The 19,967-nt window shown below is 44.1% G+C and overlaps 1 protein-coding gene across 2 annotated transcripts; it reads left to right on the forward strand.

Moving 5' to 3' along the window:
* Positions 1-1,278: 1,278 nt before the first annotated feature.
* On the forward strand, positions 1,279-18,874 carry stk40 (serine/threonine kinase 40). Of its 2 annotated transcripts, none has more exons than XM_030393789.1 (11): positions 1,279-1,513; positions 4,958-5,100; positions 5,615-5,700; positions 6,351-6,494; positions 7,550-7,774; positions 8,497-8,549; positions 12,249-12,364; positions 13,801-13,945; positions 14,737-14,856; positions 14,973-15,057; positions 15,305-18,874. In XM_030393789.1, exons 2-11 carry the CDS (start codon positions 4,983-4,985, stop codon positions 15,521-15,523), a joined length of 1,311 nt encoding a protein of 436 aa, XP_030249649.1. In that variant the 5' UTR covers positions 1,279-1,513; positions 4,958-4,982; the 3' UTR covers positions 15,524-18,874. The 2 variants fall into 2 exon arrangements, with proteins under 2 accessions (XP_030249649.1, XP_030249648.1); XM_030393788.1 differs by having other exon boundaries at positions 1,280-1,513; positions 4,974-5,100.
* The last annotated feature ends 1,093 nt before the right edge of the window (positions 18,875-19,967 follow it).

Consider the following 19,967-nt stretch of genomic DNA (forward strand, 5'->3'; position numbering starts at 1 on the left):
ATTGATAACATAAGTGGGCTTTACTAAATGTCACTGCATGTCATTCAGAAAATATGCCTGTAGAGTAGATGAGTAACAACTTGTGGTGGTGTAAGCTTTGAAGCCATATCTAACTGCAATTTCCACACACGTGGCATTGATCTAGAAATACTATGGTGGGACAAGGAGTCCCAAATGATTGATGAACGAACGCAGTGATGCACTATTTTGCTGAGTCATGTGTTGAATGAGGTGCAGAATGTGTCTCATTAAAAAGCAACTACAGTGTAGAGCTGGTAACAACTGTGTCAGAGTCTGACCTCTGTGTGCACAGTTGCATTACCTTTAGCTGTTCCTATGAGGAGAAAATGCTGTTTATTAATTATTACTTCATATCATAACTCATTACACTTTGGTTTGACGATTATAAAAAACTTTCACATGTAGAGTTAAGGACAGTAGGAAAAGCTCTTAGTCGGCATTGTACTAAATTGCGTCCAGTCTGATGAATGTTTTACCGCTGGAATGGTATTTTTAGTGCCTATAATATTGTATAGCCACATTTACATTTGCATATGGTGATGTTGTATACTACTTATGGGGCATTATGTAGTTTTGGAGAGGAAATTCAAACTCCACCAAATATAAACAAAGTAAAAACAGTATGAAATTGTGTTGTCCTTCAAGGGCAGTTTGTTTATTCAGTTTATTCAGCCATGAAAAGAAAGAGAGTTTTTTTGGTTTGTTGAAGCATAAAAAAAAAACAGTCAGTGAAGGCATTTCTCTTTTGAATAAAATGTCTACATAGTGCACCTTTGAGCTCCATGGCAGCAGTTTGTAACACTGGCAAATTGTTCTCCTCTGAGCCACCATCACTATGACAACATCCAGGTTCATTTATCAGACACTTGAAAGCATCTTTTAAAACTACAGAAGACATTATACACCTTTTGACAAGTTGAGTACGGCCCAATATATCCCCATTTCCACTACTGAAAATAAATAGTTTCACATCTGCACTGATACACCACCAGATCAAGCAAAACTCGAGCTGGACGTGCAGACAGTCATGTTTTGTACGTTTTGAGCAGTAGTCCGGCCTGTCTTTGTTCAGGTTCCCACACAGACAACTATGACGTAATGTGTTTCATTTTGCAACTTTTATTATGCAAAAAATGTCGTCATCATACCACGGTGCGTAACCATTTACGAGGAAAACACACACACACACACACACATATACACACACAAACGGCTGCTGCCATTGGTCCGTCGCGGCTGTCAATCAAATAAGTATGTGCGTCATATCCGTTGTCAGGTGGCGCTGTCGCTGTGGAAAGATGCGATCAGCGGAGAGCGGAGGCTTTTCCTTAATTGCTCATTTCGGTAACAGAGGCTAAACAACCCGAAACCAACCCTCTGTGGTCTCTCCTGCTTAAGCGAGAAGCTCAGCGCATCCACCACCGCGTTTGCCCAAGAAATGTCGACGTTGTAAGCAGACGGCGCAGACTTTACTCGGCGGTTTTGGCTCGAGGTAAGCGAGGCAGCGACAACACGGCTATCTAGCTCTCTGGCAACGCTAGCCAGCTGTAATGTTACCTACTTTGTTTAAATGGCCTCCCGGCTGCTCTGTAGCCTCCGGCTCTGGTGTGCGCCAACGTCGCTCGCCAGAAATCACGCTGAAAACTCTCCGGCTTATATAAGAGTACATGCTAAAGGAGCTAACCAAGCTAACGGCTGCTCGGTGTAGTTTTGCACCGACAGCCTAACTCCTCTTGTTGTGTTGTGTGTGTGCCCCTTTGTGTGGCCGGTGTGCCTGAAGCTGTGGCTGCGTCCTTTTTTTTCGGAGGTATTCACTTGGCTTGTTTTTAAGCTAAGTTTATATATGCACTTGAGCTTTGTTCTATGCTGCCCATACATTGTTACAACATAAATAGATAAATAACGTGTAGCGTCACGTCTCTGTTTATTTAAACGGTCACCTCAGTCAGACGTTGTCTACACGAACGCACGCCGTGTACAAAATGCGGCTTCAGCGTGTTTTTTTAAAGCGTCTCCGGGTGGTCAGGTAGTCATTGTTGTGGGTTAAACACATTAGCACCCGGCTTCACGAGTCATGAGCTGTCTGTGGAGTGTTTTTTTTTTTTTGCACAAGTTGTAAGGCAATAACGTCAGCGTTTCACTCCGCGACCCGTCTCGTTTACACTGTCCCCTGCCAGGACTCGATTGTGTCCAAGACCTTGTGGTCGCAAAATGGCACCAAACAACGTGTGACACTGACTGCATGTTTATTTATTATCGTCCGTGGATTTAAACGTTGACGGTTGTGCACACAAGACTTGTTGTTGCAAAAATATAGCCAACTGCAGTGAGATAGTTGTAGATGTGTGTGTGTGTGTGTGTGTGTGTGTGTGTGTGTACGCTGACATGATTGATTGACATTTCATTGAAGCCTGTGTGACCTTCGAGTTGCTTTTATCTCTTTGTGTTTGATTCATATGTGGCATCATCGATGTTGATCTTTGCTATGTATTGCTGGCTTAATCCACTTGCATGTTTACTACCTGCCCAAGTTCCCCCCTCATGCTTTCTCTGTCCATCTTGACACTACCTTGATTTAGCAGTCAAGCTGTTCCTGCAGAGCCAGACAAGTAGCATGGAGTCTGGGTGGGTGGATCTTGAGACACCTACGTGGTTGTTTTGTTCTGATACTATTTAAGGAGCCCACATTTCTCGTGGGCACCGGCAGCGTGTCTCTCCTCCTTTTGTGTGATATGATTCAGAGGCTGTATCTGTTCTCGTCCTCCCTCTGGTACAGTCAGAGGCAGAGGCAGTCGTTGCTTGCCAGATCACTGGCTGTGCAGAGAGGCTCAGCAGTGTCAGAAAAGGATAGCTGTGTGCTGTCATCGCGCTGATGTCATTTAGGTCAGTGCATTAGTTGGTTGCATTGACCTTTGCTTTTTTAGATGTGTCAGGGGTTGGCTCCACAGCACTACAGCTGGTGTTTAGTAGGTAGATGAATAGCCGTGGGTCCGTTTGCTGTGTGTTGTGTAGCAATTTGTGTCCATGAGTCAGTTCAGTGTTATGAGTCCAAGGTGCATGGATTGGTTTGTTGTTTTGTTTTTTTATTTTATTAACTCTGATTATGTAGCTGCAGAGATTGGAAATGCATGCAGATAACCTTGTTTTAAAATGTGTGAATTGGCCTCAAATGAAATGCCTGTTAGCTTTGACACGGTCTACTTATTTTATTTAATCTAGCACTCACCCAACAATTTAAAATGTATGTATGTAGTGTGTGTATCTGGCAGCACTGGAAGCAGTGTGTAGTTTTATCAATTCTGCCAATCGCTCTGGCTGCTGGATTATCCATCGCTTTGCCTCGCGTGCTCCAGAGTAAGATGTTCTCTTACTATTGGCAGCGTGACTTGGTGTCACTCTGACTTGCGCCATAAATGCTGTCAGAAAACCTCAGCTCATCAGACTCAGTGGGTGATGACTAGTGGAGATGGAGACAGATGGGCGAGAGACATGATGATGACACTGTCTGCTGTCTGGGATCACAAAAAGCCTCATGGAAGTGAGAATTCATATCAGCCCATACTGACTGCCAACTGGCCTGCCTCCTCTCTCTGCCCAAAAACGCCAACTGGCGAGTGGCGCACGATTAGTTTTGCGATGGCCTGATTCAGTAAAAATATATATATTTTCTGTAGTTTGTTCCACTTGCAGGACTGGTTACATATTCTGAAGTTGTGTTTGTTTTTTTTTTACCGTTCTTCAGCTCTCCGCTCAGTGCCTAGTTTGCAGTTTATGAGGTGCTTTGAATTTTACTAGTCTGAATCACCACAAGTAGTTGACTAAAATATGCATGCCACTGCTGTCAGGCAGCGACCTCTTTACTTCAGATATGTCACTTTGTGTTGCCTTTCTCGTGGACTTCTATGAGGTTTTTTTTTATTCAGTTGATATGGTGCACATGTCAGAGGCTTGGGGCCACATTTCATGCTCTTTTTGGTGTCATCACCTAGACATTTAAGCATTTTTGTCCAATGGAAACTCAGGACGACAGCAGGGTGAGTCATTCCTCTCGGTTCAAGGCACTACTTCCCTGTTACAGGAAACAGATGGGGTTTCATCACATTGGAACTCAGTATCAGTAAACAAAGCATACCTTTGAATTCTGGGAGGGAGATCTGCTGCGGCAGTTAAAGCAGTTTGTGTAATGATGATGTGTCATATTGTGTCACTGGTTTTTCTGCCATGTGAATAGAGTTCCTTATCGTAGTGTAAGGGCTTGGTATCTTTTATTTATTTGATGTTTTCAGCCTTGTTCGAACACGCATGTCCTTGCAGAGGAAGGTCTGCACAGATAAGCCGGCTGTACAGATTTTGAGATAAAACACGCAGATTAAGAGCAGAAGGATTTTCTAAACCCATGTCCACTGCAGCAGGAAAAGCTAAAGATGGACATGTGGTTCCATGCTGAGACATAAATAAAAGATGCTTTAAAAAAAAAAATTTGTGTTGGTGCAATTCATCTTGTTTGCATGAAAGCACTTTTAATTTTAAATTGCAGATTGTGGCACATTCGCATTGCCTGTTGGGGAGATTGAATCTGAGGTGTCACCCTCAACGCCAGCAGCCATCACTCTGAATGGAGCCGTAATGGCCTCACATTCACACTGAGGTGTTGGTAAATGTGTGGGAGGGATATTTAAAATAGGCTGGGTGGAGCTGCCCTGAAGTTTACCTCCTTTCACTACTGTTCACTAGTCAGAGCTCTCTCAACCAGCCTGTAGGACCACTGGTAAAGCTCTGGGTTAAATCTTTTATTTTTAAGATGACTAATTATTTATAAAACATTGTTGTGTTCCAGATTACTGATGTTGTTTTTCCTTAAGCATTTTGTGTCCTTGCAGTCACATGTTTGCGCTTACCCTCTAACTTGACTTTCTTTATCCCGTGTACTAATCAGATATATTCCCCTGCAGAGCTCCAGTATGTCCAAGCGGCGCTCGTCGGAGAAGGGGGCTGGAGAGACATCAGGCAGGGCCAGCAAGCTGCAATGTCCTGGGATATCCGGCAACAACGCCAAGAGAGCCGGTCCCTTCATCCTTGGTGAGGAAGCTACTATTGTTTACACAAACCCCCAAAGTATAGAAATAATAGTGAAAAAATGTATGTGCGGCTGAGGTTATATCTGGTGTGTCATTTTTCGTGAGCATGTGTAACTTGTGTGCATGTGCAGCAAATGGGGAAAGAGATGTGCATTTGTGTGTGACTGCACAAGAGAGTTGTGGGGTATCCTCTGTATGCATTCACGCCTCAGACAAGAATTTGAAGAATTTTGCTGATCCCCATGACACCGGCCAGAAAGGTCCGAGTCTGTTTTGGAGCCAGGTTATTTCCTCCCTCTGGAGAATGTATTTCTCTCCCATACTCTCAAACTTGGATGTTTTCTACTCCTCAACTCCCCAACTATTTGCAATGCAGAGTGCCAAGGAAAACATTACACTTGGGGTGTTAATGGGTACGTGCACATGCAGCCTTTAATGAGTTGCAGCGAGAGCACACACTCCGGCATGCAGCCTGCCTTTTGGTCATGCAGCTGTTCCTTTTCTTATCCTTGCAGGGCCTCGCCTGGGCAACTCACCAGTGCCCAGCATAGTGCAGTGTCTGGCCAGAAAGGACGGCACGGATGACTTCTATCAGCTCAAAGTAAGTCTGTCGGTGTTGGCATGTTTTATGTGTTTGCCTGTCACACAAACCTAATGAGTTGAGCACACAAATGAATTAAACATTGTCATGTCATTCAACACAAACCTATGATGTACTGGTAGACATCTGAACCCTCGACCTTCCTTTGTTGGTGTTCATTTTATGACCGCCTGTTTCAGTCTGGCACAAACAACAAAACCTCAGCCGGGCAATCTGTTTATTGGGGCTATCCAGTGTCTGTTACACAAGGGAGGGGGCCAAAGAAGAAGGGAAGAAGGTTAGCGCCCCACCTGGAATGTCAACTTTTAACCCCCACGACCATGTAGTGAATCAGAGCAGGACCCTCCCCTCATACCCTTGACTTCAGCGCCTTGGTGTCTGCTGCACAGCTTGCTTACTTCACATTAGTATATGAGCCACTGTTTTAAACTGCAGTGATGTTATACCATCTCCTTGTTGTTTAAATGCTTAGCAGATGTAGCTTAATGTCATGTCTTGAGTCATTTAAAAGCTTTGGTGTCAGGGCTGAAGGTTAGCTTCATACTAAATGGTTAAAGCTCTCTCTCCGCTGTCTGATCCTGTACGAGCTCCTGTCTCATGACCTCTTATGTTTGCTCTGGTCGTGTGTGTTTGTTGTGTGGTTACGGCAGATTCTGACGCTGGAGGAGCGGTCGGACTCTGCAGGAGAGACTCAGGAGGAGAGGCAGGGGAAGATGCTGCTGCACACTGAGTACTCCCTCCTGTCTCTGCTGCACAACCAGGATGGGGTCGTCCACCACCACGGCCTATTCCAGGTAAACGGAGACCGGCACACTTTGGCAATAAAGCTACATTTCTATTGGCAGATGATAATTCATATCATGGGCAAAAAAGAAGAGTTTCTTATAGTCTGTGGTGTATTACTCAGCACCGTGTGGGCGAGTGTTCTGTATAGTTGAACATGATAAACACGCCAACATAACCACGGAGAAGTTTTTTTTGTCACTTACCGCACAGTTCACGATGCAAGTACAAGTAACAGCATGCTCTTATAAGCTCGGTAATACCAGAGGTGAGCTTGCCATTAGTCCAGCCAGCTGCTTGCATTTTCCTTATAAGGGTTGTTTCGATAGAGAAGTGGGAGCACCAATATAAGCCATATTTATCTGCAGTCATTCTCGATTCACAGCCCCATCCATTCACAATGAGCCCCCTCCCTCACCTGTCTTCCCGTCTGCCGCCTCCTTTAACTTTGTTATTGTTCCATCTGCCTTCTCTCCCTCTCTCTCTGTTTTCCTCCTTTGTCTCTCGTTCACATCCTGTCTGTTCCACTCTGCCGGTGTTCTCAGAATAGCAGCATTGAGCCGTGCACTCTGATTCATTTAGGCCTGCAATATTGATTGGATTATTATTGTGCATCGCCACTGTGAGAGAACCAGTTAATAATGTATGCTTTCAGAGGTGCTGACTGCATCTAAAAAAAAAACTGACAACCTGATACAGAAATCGATCAGAGGTGGGGACTCTGCTAAGACTGGAGTTGGAAGAAGAGGAATGACCTTTTGTTATTCGTCCTCCACCACCCACTGTGGAGGGGTAGATGTATTTTATTCGCATCGGCTGCATGCAGGATGGTGATTGATGGCCTCTACCCTGCTTGAATGTGTTTCTAAGCTGAATGAATCCGCTTGATCAGCCAGTATGGCACAAGAATCCATTCAGTTTGATGCATCCATGGATGCCTCGACTTATATTGATTGGTTGCTTTTCAAAAGTGTCTCCACCATACATCAACAGCTCTGTCCACTTCCAAAGTAAGCACCTTACTGAAGATGGCTGCTCACACTTTGTCTTTGTTGTTTCTCCCCAGGATCGAGCTTACGAAATAGTGGAGGACACGGAGGCCAACAAAGTACGAAAGATGAAGAAGCGGATTTGCCTTGTGCTCGACTGCCTTTGTGCTCACGACTTCAGCGACAAGACGGCAGATCTAATAAACCTCCAGCATTACGTCATAAAGGAGAAGCGACTGAGTGAGCGCGAGGCCATCGTCATCTTCTACGATGTGGTGCGTGTGGTGGAGGCCCTTCATAAGGTGAGTGTAGAAAGCTGTATAAAGGTGATACCGATTTTATATTGCCCAATAAAGATGCAACAATTAATCGATTAGTTGAAAGCTATTAAATAAAATGCCATCTATTCTTGGTATTCTTGTGAATTGTGCTTTTTAAAAGAATAATTTCATGTTTGATTACTCCCTTAAGACTCTAAACTGAATATCTTTGGGTTGTTTGGGACAAAACAAGTTATTTGAGGACATCATCTTGGGCTTTGGGAAACACTGAAGACATTTTGTCCATGTTCTGACGTTTTATAGACTTCTGATCCCAGAGGGGAAATTGGTAGATTAGACAAGTATGGTAAAAGAAGAATGCGTCTGAGCATGAGCAACAGGCTGCCTAAATTGTGACGCATGCACTCCCAAAGATTAATCTGTTTGTTTTCTCAAATAATCATCAATGAAAATCATGGTTACTTACAGCCGTACTGCCCAACAGTGTGCATGACAGAAAATATGGGTGCGCCTTTTTCCATTTTCATCAATGGAGAAATCTTGGATACTACACTGTTTTTGTCCACTGTAGGAGCAGTTTCTTTGTTATTGTTAGCTAGTTCCACATTCTCTTCTGATTACTCATCTCCCATGCGTGCATGCTACTCTCAAAAACAAACTGATTGTTTTGATACCAGTGATTCCCTAATCTTGATTTGACCAAACATTTCTTTTCCCGTCTCCTCTTTCTTTCCTGTGTGCAGAAAAACATTGTGCACAGAGACCTCAAACTGGGAAACATGGTGCTGAACAAACGGTAAGAGAAATGTATTCACTCATCACTCAGATGGCTGGCCAATAACCCTCTCCGGGTCAGTCATTTTAGCCTGCCAGTAAGTCATTCCGTCTCAGCTCACGTGTGTGAGAGAGGCCCCGGCGGCCTGTATCTAGTGTGCATTTGGCTGTAAACCCAAGCAGGGGTCACATTCTCAGACTAGGAGTGAGATCAGTCGTAGGGACCTAAAGCTTTGCTATCTTGTGCCTGACTCTCGGTCCGTGTCTGTGTGTTGAGTAAAGGCTGATTCATTCCCCAGCGTCAGATTCTTTGGAAAGCGCGGGGGGACTGGACTCAAGTGCAAAGCACGGAGTAGAGAATATGCCGCTGCTTTGTTCTCTGTCTGAGAGAGTTTGGGGTGGGCAGCACATAGGACCTTGGTGCACCAAGGTTTGCAGAGTGCTGCAGTTCAGATAGCCCCTGCAGAATGGAAAACTACTCATCTGTAAAGTCTTCTCCCAACACATGCAGAGTGTATGAGGGAGATGGCGTGTGTGTATTTAGCGGGTGAAAAGCCACCCTCTCACCGTATGTATTTGAGCTACTACCTGCTTTTTTATAAGTTAAGATGATTCCACCAGATTTTGCATAGAACCTATGGAAGGTTGCAGAGGTCTGCACGCAAATTCTTGGAGACTCTGATAATCATCCCACAGAGCCATTTGAAAAGACATGACTAACACACGCGCACACACACACACACACTCTTTGTTCCTACGCTTGCTTAAACACACCTTCACATCTAAACATCGAGCACCCTTGCATCACGCACAAGTGAGTGTAATCCCAGAGTTGCCTCTCACTCTGCTCAGTCACTTCTCATGCATGAATATGCATGTCTGAATAGGTGCATTGAGATGTTGGGCTGCCAGCTTATCTTTTTACCACACACACTCTGCATCTCAGGCGTCAGAGCCCGTTCCCCCCACCAGCAGCAGCAGCAGCAGCAGCAGCAGTGGTAGTGATGGTGGTGGTGATGAAACAGGAGAGTGTTTTGGCCAGGGGAAGGAGGGTGGCAGGGCGAGGAGCAGACAAGCGGAACACTCCGTCCCAGCTGGAGACAAAGGAGAGGCCTGCCAAAGGCCCCATAGCTCAGAGCTGACTCACACAGCAATGCACGTCACACACACTCACACACATACATACACATGCACACACATAGTCATCATTTATCACCCTCTACGCTGCCTTTTCTCTATTTTCTAATACACCCCAATCCCTTTCCTCTCATTGTCTTTCTGTTTTATCCTCTTTGTCACATCCCTTTTTTTCGTCTCACTTTTCCCCGTCTCTGTTATGCACCACACTTTGCTTGCTTGCACATTTCCTCTGTCACTCCACCCTGGATGTGTATGAATGTACAGTCTGTAAGGGAAGGACATGGTTATTTAAGATGCAGACCGATCCCAAAATCCCCTCTCCTCCACGGCCACTTGTTGTCACTCTGGGAAATGCACCCATGCCATCAACAAGCTCAGCAGTTTATGCAATGATGTGATTTCCTCTTGCAGAGCCAGCTATTATGAAAGCAGGATGTCATAAATCAATCTGTGGGGACACTGACAATTTGTGTCTAAGCTATTTTGACTTCCTAAATGTGTTTTTATATTTCTTAAGAGACATTAATGTCTTGTTTTTGTTTTTTTTATTTCTTCCAGAGAGCTCCTGTAGTTTCTCGTACATTACGTAACTACTTTATTATCTCAGGGATGGATTACTTCTTTTGACCGAATTATGTTTGTTTTGTGCTAAATTATCTTTGAAATTGCTGTTTTTAAAGCTTAAAACAATATTGGACTAGCAGTAGCCATAATTCAATAATGCCAACCTTTTTAGAAATTACGGTAAGATACTTGTTTCAGTAAAGCTTTGGTCTTCCTAGTATAACCTTCCAAATCATTAGTCGCTAACAGTTCTGAGAAATGAAATTTGCTGCTCTCCGCAAAAGTTGCCCTGCGCTTAACCTCCTTTCTCGTCAGCTGGGGTATTTTCAGCAAAATGTTGCGGGGGGGGGGGGAAAGAGAAGTCAACGGGGCTGTTTAGGTTTCTGGTTTCCTGACTTAGCCGGGGTCACATGACCAGGAAGCGAGAGATGGTGCGGTCTCTCTTCAGTCCTCAGGGACCCTTGCCTCACGAGGCAAACATGCAATTTCATTTACCCAATCTCCGGTGCAAGAATAGAACCCAGAGTCGTGATGCACACAGACAAAAGGACAGACTCCTCCATAAAGGAAGCTTTTATGTCGAGGGTCCTTGAAGCACTGCGCTCTGTTCCTCTGGTCCGTCCTTGTGCAGATCACAAGGCCACTGTATGGTTATAAAGACTTGGATCACCAAAGCTGTTGAAGGGTTGAATCACACAAGTCACTGGAAATAACGTGATTTGAATGTTCTGAGAGGAAGATTGGAGAGATTGGAGCATTTGGTTGAAAATTGAGTGTTTGACAGAAATTGGCTCCAGGCGATGTAATGGGAGCAATGAGAGTGTGTGTGTGTGTGTGTGTGTGTGTGTGTGTGTGTGTGTGATGGAGCCGAGTGTGAAAGTGAGAGAGAATAGGGGAAGCTCTTGTTGACCTCAGGCTTTTTAGAAAGCGGATGTGGGCGAAGAGCGTGATCCTGAGAGGACCTGGGCCCTAGACCGTAGCTTTTGTGCATACTCATGTGTTTTTGAGTACATTTTCATGTGTGCGTGTTCACCATGGGAGTGATTGCGTGGGTGCCCTTGAAGTTGCGTGTTTGTGTACATATTTCAAATCTTCGTGAGCTTTATATATTCGTTGCCAGCCCATCACCATGCAGGCTTAGTCATCAAGACAATTATCCCAAGCCACAGGTTGACTCATATGTTTGTCAAAGTGAGGCTTTTTTTATTCTCTCTTTCTCTGCTGAAAGAACAGAGATATAGAACAGTCCGTAGTCCCTCTGCTTTAATAATGTGAGGTTTCCCTCCACCACAAGCAAACTAAATTTACCTTGATGACTCAGAGAAAAATCCTATAGTGCCACATTGTTTCCACAGAAACCAAATTAATCAAACATTGCTTGTAACAGCAGTGGGTCGTCTCAGACTTTGAAGCGCCACTGTGTCTGGACTGGTCTTGTTCTCAAAATGTCTCAGGCCTGATGTAGGAAGATGGCCATCGGCTAAACAGCGATATCATAAATTAACATTGTGTAGAGCACTAGAGTTTATATAAAATGGGAAGGTACAAGAACACACAGGGGTGCAATAAGAACATGGATAAAAGAGAATTATCTAAAATCAACTGTAATGTAGGGTGGTCTAGAGTTTCAGGGCCCTTTTTTATGACAAAAATATACTTTGTTCTAATAAGGGTGTGCACACTTTGTTTTGCATCTGGCAGTCTTCAGATCCTGATATATTTTTAAGGCTCGGCGAACCATGAGATTATTAAAACAACAAGACACACTCACAAGTTCTCCGTGTCTCCATCAGCCTGTGTTTACCTCATGCTGTGAGTGTTCAGTGTTTCACATTCTGAACTTGCATTTTGTCGGGATGAGTAACACTGTTTGCCTAAGTGTTGGCCACGGTTTGATCAAGTTAAAAAGATTTCTTGGGGGGGGGGGGGGGGTATTCATAAGCAGTGGGAATATTTGTTTCATTTCTGATAAAATTTAAAAGGTACTTATTAAGTATTGTGTTTTCATTGCTTACAGGACTCACCGAATTACCATCACCAACTTCTGCCTGGGAAAGCACCTGGTGAGCGAGGACGACCTGCTGAAAGACCAGAGAGGAAGTCCAGCTTACATCAGCCCTGATGTATTAAGCAGTGAGTAAAAAACAGATATGTTGCATGCATGCTCATTTTAAAGGACAACTAAAAGATACTTTTGAGATGGTCTGTCAGGGAATGTCCCTTTTTGAAAGTGTGAAAAACTGGATGCTGTTCACCTGCCAAAAGTGGCACCTGTTTTTTTTTTTGTTGTTTTTTTTTGCTGTGTGTTATGACATGTGTAGAGGTGTAAAAACCTTCCTCACTGCCCTGGATTCAGCATGGTCCACTGTAAGATGTGAAATAGGGTTGAAGTGCTTTAACTGGAAATGAAACCATTCTTAATGTACTTCCCATAATGCCATACCAGATAATTCTGGTTAGAAGAATGACCTTTGTGGACCATGTCCAGATAAGATCCTGGGATTCTTTTTAAAGAGCATTGCACAACATTAATCATTCAGTCTTGCATTGGGTTTTCCGGTTATTTAGCAACAAGGAAGCGGTTATGTTGCAATCTCGGACTGGCAAAAGGTCGGAATAGCTTTTTTTTTTTTTCTGTCGTTGTTTTTGTAGTCACGGTGATGTCGCATTTTCTCATGGTATGTGTCTGCAGAGGAAGTTACTTTCCTCTTTGTGTGAAACATTTCCCTTGTCTGACAAAAGCAGAAATCCATTTTTGTTGTATTGTATGGCTTCACAGTGCTCATTTCTCAAAGTAAATGTGCAGACCAGAGTGCCACACACCTATCAGGTTGATGCTTTAGCATGCACTTCCATCCATTTGATACACTGATTTCCATAACATTGTCCTGGACAGTGTACAAGATTAAGAAGGATCATTTCAAACAGAAATGTTTCACCTCCAACCACTCAAACTGTAGCTATAACACGGGCGTGTATATCAGCATAACGTGACAGGCACACAATTAAACAGAGCTTCAGTGACTCATGCACTGATGACTCACTTGAGGGAAACTACTCCCATCTACCCCCTTCCCCTCCCATCCCCCGCCTGTGTGTGTGTGTGTGTGTGTGTGTGTGTGTGTGTGTATATGTGTGTGTCACAAGCTTTAACATAATTGCCTGCTGCTGTTGCTCCTGCCTGTCTGGCTGTGACAACACTGCCTATGGTCATGCACAGTCGCGATCCTCCACCCTCACCAGCCAAAGTTTATTCATCACAGATCCATGACTGATGGGGGTTAAGTCTAAAAAAAACTGCTCTCCCATATTCATAGTGTGCTGAACATTTCTAGGAAATATAATGGATCAGGAGTCATTGCACATGTTTGTGTTTGCACAACTCGTTAATCATTAGACCTGGTGATGCTACAGGAATTGAACTTGTTAAAGGGTTGATCACCCCTGAGTCACTCGGGGCATAAACTGTCATAACGCTAAACAAACACTGAAGCACTTTGCTGTCACCATTTCAAACACCACATTTGTGGATCTCACTGATCTTGATCTCCTCTCCATCCTGTCTACAGGTCGACCGTACCGCGGTAAACCCAGTGACATGTGGGCTCTTGGTGTGGTCCTCTTCACCATGCTGTACGGCCAGTTCCCCTTTTATGACAGCATACCTCAAGAGCTCTTCCGCAAGATCAAGGCTGCAGAGTACTCCATCCCAGAGTGAGTACTCGTCCTGTACATGTGACATTTGGTGGAGATTCAAAGCAATGGAATCTAACTGCTGACAACAGTGACAGCATATCAAAAACCCAGAGCTTGTACTGTTTATTTCTGTCATTAATTCATATTTCTGCTTTAATTTATTTATTTTTTGTATAGTGACAGAAATGTCTCCCTCAATATGAATCATTGTTTATATCTTTTGACCAAATGTTTTTGCATACTTCAGCTGGCCTAAAGATTTCCTGAGAAATTAACCACATTTTCATAATAAATTTGAACCTGAAGAACTGGCAGTATAGTCTTTGTTAGAGTTGTCAACGGGTTGACCCGGCCCGACAAACCCGACTGTCCGAAAAAATACGCAAATGAGCCGGGTCAGGTCGGGCTTGGGCTTCCTTTTTTGTAGAACACATTTCTTGCAGGTTGTAAATTATATATTGTTAGTTCTGTGAATCATTGCTGTTCACGTGTGGTGAAGAGCAAGTCTGGCTGCCTGCTTCACGGGGAGGGGCAGATGCAGACCTGACGCCGCTGCGTAAAGTTACGATAACAAGTGTATGAGGAAAACAATGCAGGCTCGCGGGGGGTCGTGTTCGGGTTGGGTTCGGACAGACAATTCATGCTGGTGTGTCAGGCTGCTTCGGGTTCGGGCTTAAAAACCCGCGGGCCGGGCCGGGCCGGGTTGGGTCGTAATTTTCAGGCCCGTTGAGAACTCTAGTCTTTGTGGTAGTGGCGCTGTAGACTTTCAAATAAAACTGTCCCTTCTGTTCTCGTCCACCTCCTCAAAGGGACGGCCGCGTGTCAGAGAACACAGTGTGCCTGATCCGAAAGCTGCTGGTGTTGGACCCTCAGCAGAGGCTTACTGCAGGAGAGGTGCTGGAGTCTCTCGGTGTCATCATTGCCTCATGGTAATTGCCTCCCCCCTGCTGGATGTTTGAAAAATTACATAAGTGGTTCCACACAGGTCATTTCAAACTGGCACACTCACTGTTGTTAATCATTGTTGTTGTTACCATGATTGCAGGCAGTCCGTTTCATCGTTGAGTGGCCCCCTGCAGGTGGTCCCGGATATTGACGATCAAGTCAATCACCCCGATAATCTGCAAGAGGTAAATTATTAGAAAAACATGACATCACAGATCTGAATATAGAGCCAGTTGGATACATCCAGAGAAGCTAAAATAGAGCTATTTAAGATGGAGAGCTACCTAGATTTAATCATATGATGCAAGTTGATCTTTTTCCTGTGTTTTAGCCACTTTTTTTATTACTTCTCAGATCCAATCAGAGAACATGTTTATTTCAATCGCCTCAGATGTCGCAGCACATTGAACAGAATACATTTTCTTCCCTCAGGCCAAGGTGATAGAAGAGTCTTCGCAGTACGAGTTTGAGAACTACATGCGCCAGCAGCTGCTGTTGGCTGAAGAGAAGAACACTATCCACGAGGCCAAGAGCTTTCTCACCAAGCGCCAGTTTGGCAGCATCCCACCTGTGAGGCGTCTGGGCCACGACGCCCAGCCTGTCAGCCCGCTAGATGCCGCCATCCTGGCACAACGTTTCCTCCGGAAGTAGTCCACAACTACCCATCTCAGCCTGTCTGACCTCTCCAGGGTGTACAGTCCTGTGGAGTCCAGAGAGGACTGAGAAGGACAAGCCCTAAAACTGAACTCGCATACAGAAGGCCCAGCCTGAACCAGGGTACAGACAGACCCATTCGTAGGTGGGGCTTTGGGCAAGCTATGTGGAGCCTGTGTGAGGAGGGCACCAGAACAAACGGCTCATGTCCGGATCCTCTATTGAAACACGGAAAGCCCAGGAGGAAGATCTGAACCAAAGGTTCCTTGCCCTCAGGTCGCCCACAGTCAGATCTCACTGTGTAACCAAGCTGATGGCACAGTCACACAGGGGGCTAACACAAGGCTCTGCCTGGAGTGTTGAAGAGACGATTAACCCCTTCCTCCTCCTCCTCCTGCTCCGAGATCTCCCTACTGTAACACTTCCTCATCAACTCTGGATCCCCTGAGCAATACAGGACCAGAATCATGTAGCAACCCCTTCTCTTCCCTAGTGGTTAATGGTATTGCCTCAAGTCAGATCAACTGATCACAGATGTCACTTCTCTATACCTCCATTCCACCCTCCTCCCACTCCTTCCTCTTCCTCTGTTTTCTTGTACCGATAATGATCCAGACTGGTCCTGTCTGTTGACTTCAAATCAATCTACCTCTCTGTCTCTCTTCTCTGTTGGTAAACCATGCTCACTGTTCTGAGACAAGGGATTGTAACAATGGAGTCTTGATGCCACCAGTGACATAAAGCATTAATGTTTTCTGTCAGAGTGATGATGCTTTGAAACCTTTTCAGTGGTTTCGAAAAATCTGAATAAGCTTTTTATCATATTTACCTTAATAAGTAGCATTTTATCCCTACCTTTTGATTGAAGATAGTGAATATCAAAGTATGCGTACGTGCATCCTTTGATATTTGCAGAATGCATTGTCTCCTGCTTTTGCTCATCCCTGTGGAAATCTATTTTTAGCGTCTAGGCAGCTAGTATGAGGTACCTGGAAGTCACAATGCCAAGAACTGAATGGGAAAAACTGTTGGATCCTCCCTGCCAAGGCATATTGATGGTAACGCTTTCTCAGTGCCATTATAGTGAAGATCGGGCACTGTCATGTTTCTATTGCCAAAAATCATGTCTTAAAATTACTCTTAGCCAAGGAAACTGGTACCCACAGCCTCATTCAGAATCAGATGGCTTCCAGGTATTCCAACTTCCCTGTTTCTCTTTATCAAGACAGATCATGGGACAAGATTTCTTTTTTGGTATGAATGTGAACTGTCACCTACGCTTTGCTACGTCTGCAGTATCCATGAGTGTGTACGCGTGTGTTATTTCGGGCCAGGCAAAACGAGAGTCTGCAGGGCCGTCGAGCTGTTGACCTCTGACAGCCACAGACCCTTTTTAAGCTATCCTCCAATCATTGTGTTCTGTTATCTGGCCTGCCTCAGTGGCAGACACTGTGAAAACCAGAGCGGGCTTTGCTAAGACGGGGCTTGATCGAATGTTATTGCGATTGCCGCGAGTGCTTTCTTAAAGGTTGGAAAATATCACATATCTATTGCCATTCTCAAGCCCTCTCTCTAGCTCAACTTGTACATGCTTTGTATTATCTCACCATGTCAGCTTTTCACACAAAGGCTCGCTGGTGGCTGGTGATCGATACTGTAATATTTCGTAGAGAAATGAAAATACAGACTCGCAGGTTTTTAAGCTTAGTTGCTGGGTCTTCTTGGCTATTAATGCATTCTTCTTTTATCAAACCATGGCAAAGCTACTAACCAGTGACTGTTAGGCATCTGTACACTGCAACTTGCCTTTGCGTATTGGTACCTGCTTTAGGCTCTCTAGACTTCTTCCTATTTATATTCAAACTGATTGCATGAACATAGGCTCTGGAATATTTTCAAATGTCTTTACAGCTTCTTTTTAATTTTCTTGTAATTTTATGTTGATTTATTTATTCACATGTGTGGCCCCCCCCCCCCCCCCCCCATCACCCCTACCCCCAAACCACTGGGGCTTGCATCGCGGACATTGATCACAGCCTGTCTAAACTGTTATTTTAAATGGAGATTAGAGAAAATCTCTGCTCTCTCAGCTTTTAAGAAGTGTGAGCTCACAGTGATTCTCATTCTGATCCTTTTCTGCCACATTCATCAAAGTGTAGCATCTGTTGTGTGTTATCCTTTTTTTTTTCCTGAATTATTTTCTTGCCATTTTTGCCACAAAGTCTGTGGTCAACTTAAGCTACACTAATAACGAGACTGACTTTTGCATAGTTCTATTTTTTACAGAAAATGATACTCGCACATTATCTTGATTTACAGGAGGGGGATTTCTTTTGTAGTGTTTTTTTTTTTCTCTCCCATCATTAACCCCCAGAAATCCCCGCACAAGGCTGCACTCTCTGGTCAGTATGTAAATATGTACCATCATGACTGCGCCAGTCATAATGTATGTAGTTCCACTCAGCAAGATACCAACCCTGTTTCAACACATGCCGATTGACGTGCATTATTGGCCACGTTGGCCATCAACCACCACATCCGGAGGCTAAATTAATGTCTTGAGAGCTGTCTGCTTTCTCCCACCTCAATGTGAATTTCCATGGGTATACAGCAGTATTGTAGTAGTCTAGACCGTTCCATCAGAACAAGGTGTTTTCACGAACACCGTAGCCATTGCTGACATTAAGTGATCGTCTGTGGGAAGTGTCTTAAGCCATCTTCCACAACATTCCAGATGTTTTTTCGTCCCCACCCCCCATAATCAAAAAGTGTTTCACTCTCTAGCTAGTGGATTGTACCACGTTCAATGTTCGTTTGACAGAGTTGTGTTGGTAGACTGCGATGTGGACTGAAAAGCATGGAAATAGTGTGAGGTTAACTCTGTGTAAAACATGTGAGTGTTGCATGATTTTAAACTTGAAAAGTGTGCCAACTGATAGAGAATTTGAAGATAATGTATTCCTTTGGGTCCTACAGGAAACTACAAACCAAAATAGAAATACCCCTTAATTAGATGTGAAGTCAAATGTTATTTATTTTCCCCAGTTTGATTTTTAAAATGGATTTTTTTCCCCCCTCCCTGCTTCTAAAGTCTAAAGTCTTCAGTATATGACCAATATATTGCTGACTGTTTCAACTGGAAACTTGGTGTAGGATATGAAACGTGGTGTAGGTTAAACCCAATGGGACAATGTGTTGTAAGCTGCTTGGTCGGTCATGGGCATCTAGATACAGAAAACTGCGTACTTGTACAGATGAAAAACACGTTTGTATAAAAAAAAAACATATTTTTCTACTTCATCAGATCTCTACATGCATGTCAGCAATAAACTTTGATATGGAAACGTTCAACTTTGTCATCTCTTTGTGTTCCCTTTTACAGCCAGCAGGTGGAGCACTTTCTTAAAAAATTAAGCTCTGGCCTGCAGTAGGAGCTGTAGATTTAACACCGGTACATTACACTGAATGTTCTTTGTTTGGTGGCCGTGTGTTTCTCTACCAGATGTCGACAATGCCATCCACAGAAATGTTCAGCTGTACAGTGCCAACCGTCTGTATGTGCTTCTACATGATGTGGTCTCAGACCTCAGGGTGAAACCTCTATGAAGAATGAACAGAACATAGAATAATTGAGTCTCTGTGCGTCTACACCACCTCAGTCTTTGCGGTGAGTCGGGTTTTGGACCAGAGTGAGGTAGACGTGCTCAAACAGGAAGCCTCCTGTCGACTGACAGCACCGCTGGACCCTCCGGGCTGCTCTGCCAATCCCCCCCCCCACCACGTTAACTCAGGCCTTTGAGCATGCACACACACCCTCATGAACAAGGCATTAATTCCTTTAGAGGTCATGTATTACCTGCCAAACAATACACATGGAAATCTCATCAGTACACCTGAGGGACATATTGGACTAAATCTGCGATAATGGCATGTGCAAATGTTGCATGAACAGTCACTGAACACCTTTTTGGTCCTTTTTTATTCATTAGCGATGACTTTTGGAGCACAAAAGTGGTTCCCACTGAAGGGAATTCAGTCTTGAAGGATAAATTCAGTCACTATCTACTCACCCTCAATCAGATGGAAAGTCAATTGAGGTCCCAAGAAACCTTTCTGGAACTTAAGAGGAAAATAGAGCTACAGCATTCTCCAAAACAACTAAGTAGATGGGGACTTATCTACTAAAGTACATAGAGACTTATTTTAAAATGGAAAAACAAAACTTCTTCCAGAGATTCGCATTAAGCAGAACAAGCAGGAGCCATTTCGGGTTTTTGTTTAAGCAGTTTTTATACATTTTACACAACAAGTCTCTACTTTAGTTGTTCAGGAAAATGCTTCAACACCTGGTAAAGCTCAGTGGCGGTTCTAGACCAGTTTTAATAGGGGGGCCAGGTTGGGGCCGGTTTTTGGTTAGGGGGCACATACAACCCGGAAAAAA

Source organism: Sparus aurata, chromosome 17, assembly GCF_900880675.1.
Source record: "Sparus aurata chromosome 17, fSpaAur1.1, whole genome shotgun sequence".
NCBI classification, from domain to species: domain Eukaryota; kingdom Metazoa; phylum Chordata; class Actinopteri; order Spariformes; family Sparidae; genus Sparus; species Sparus aurata.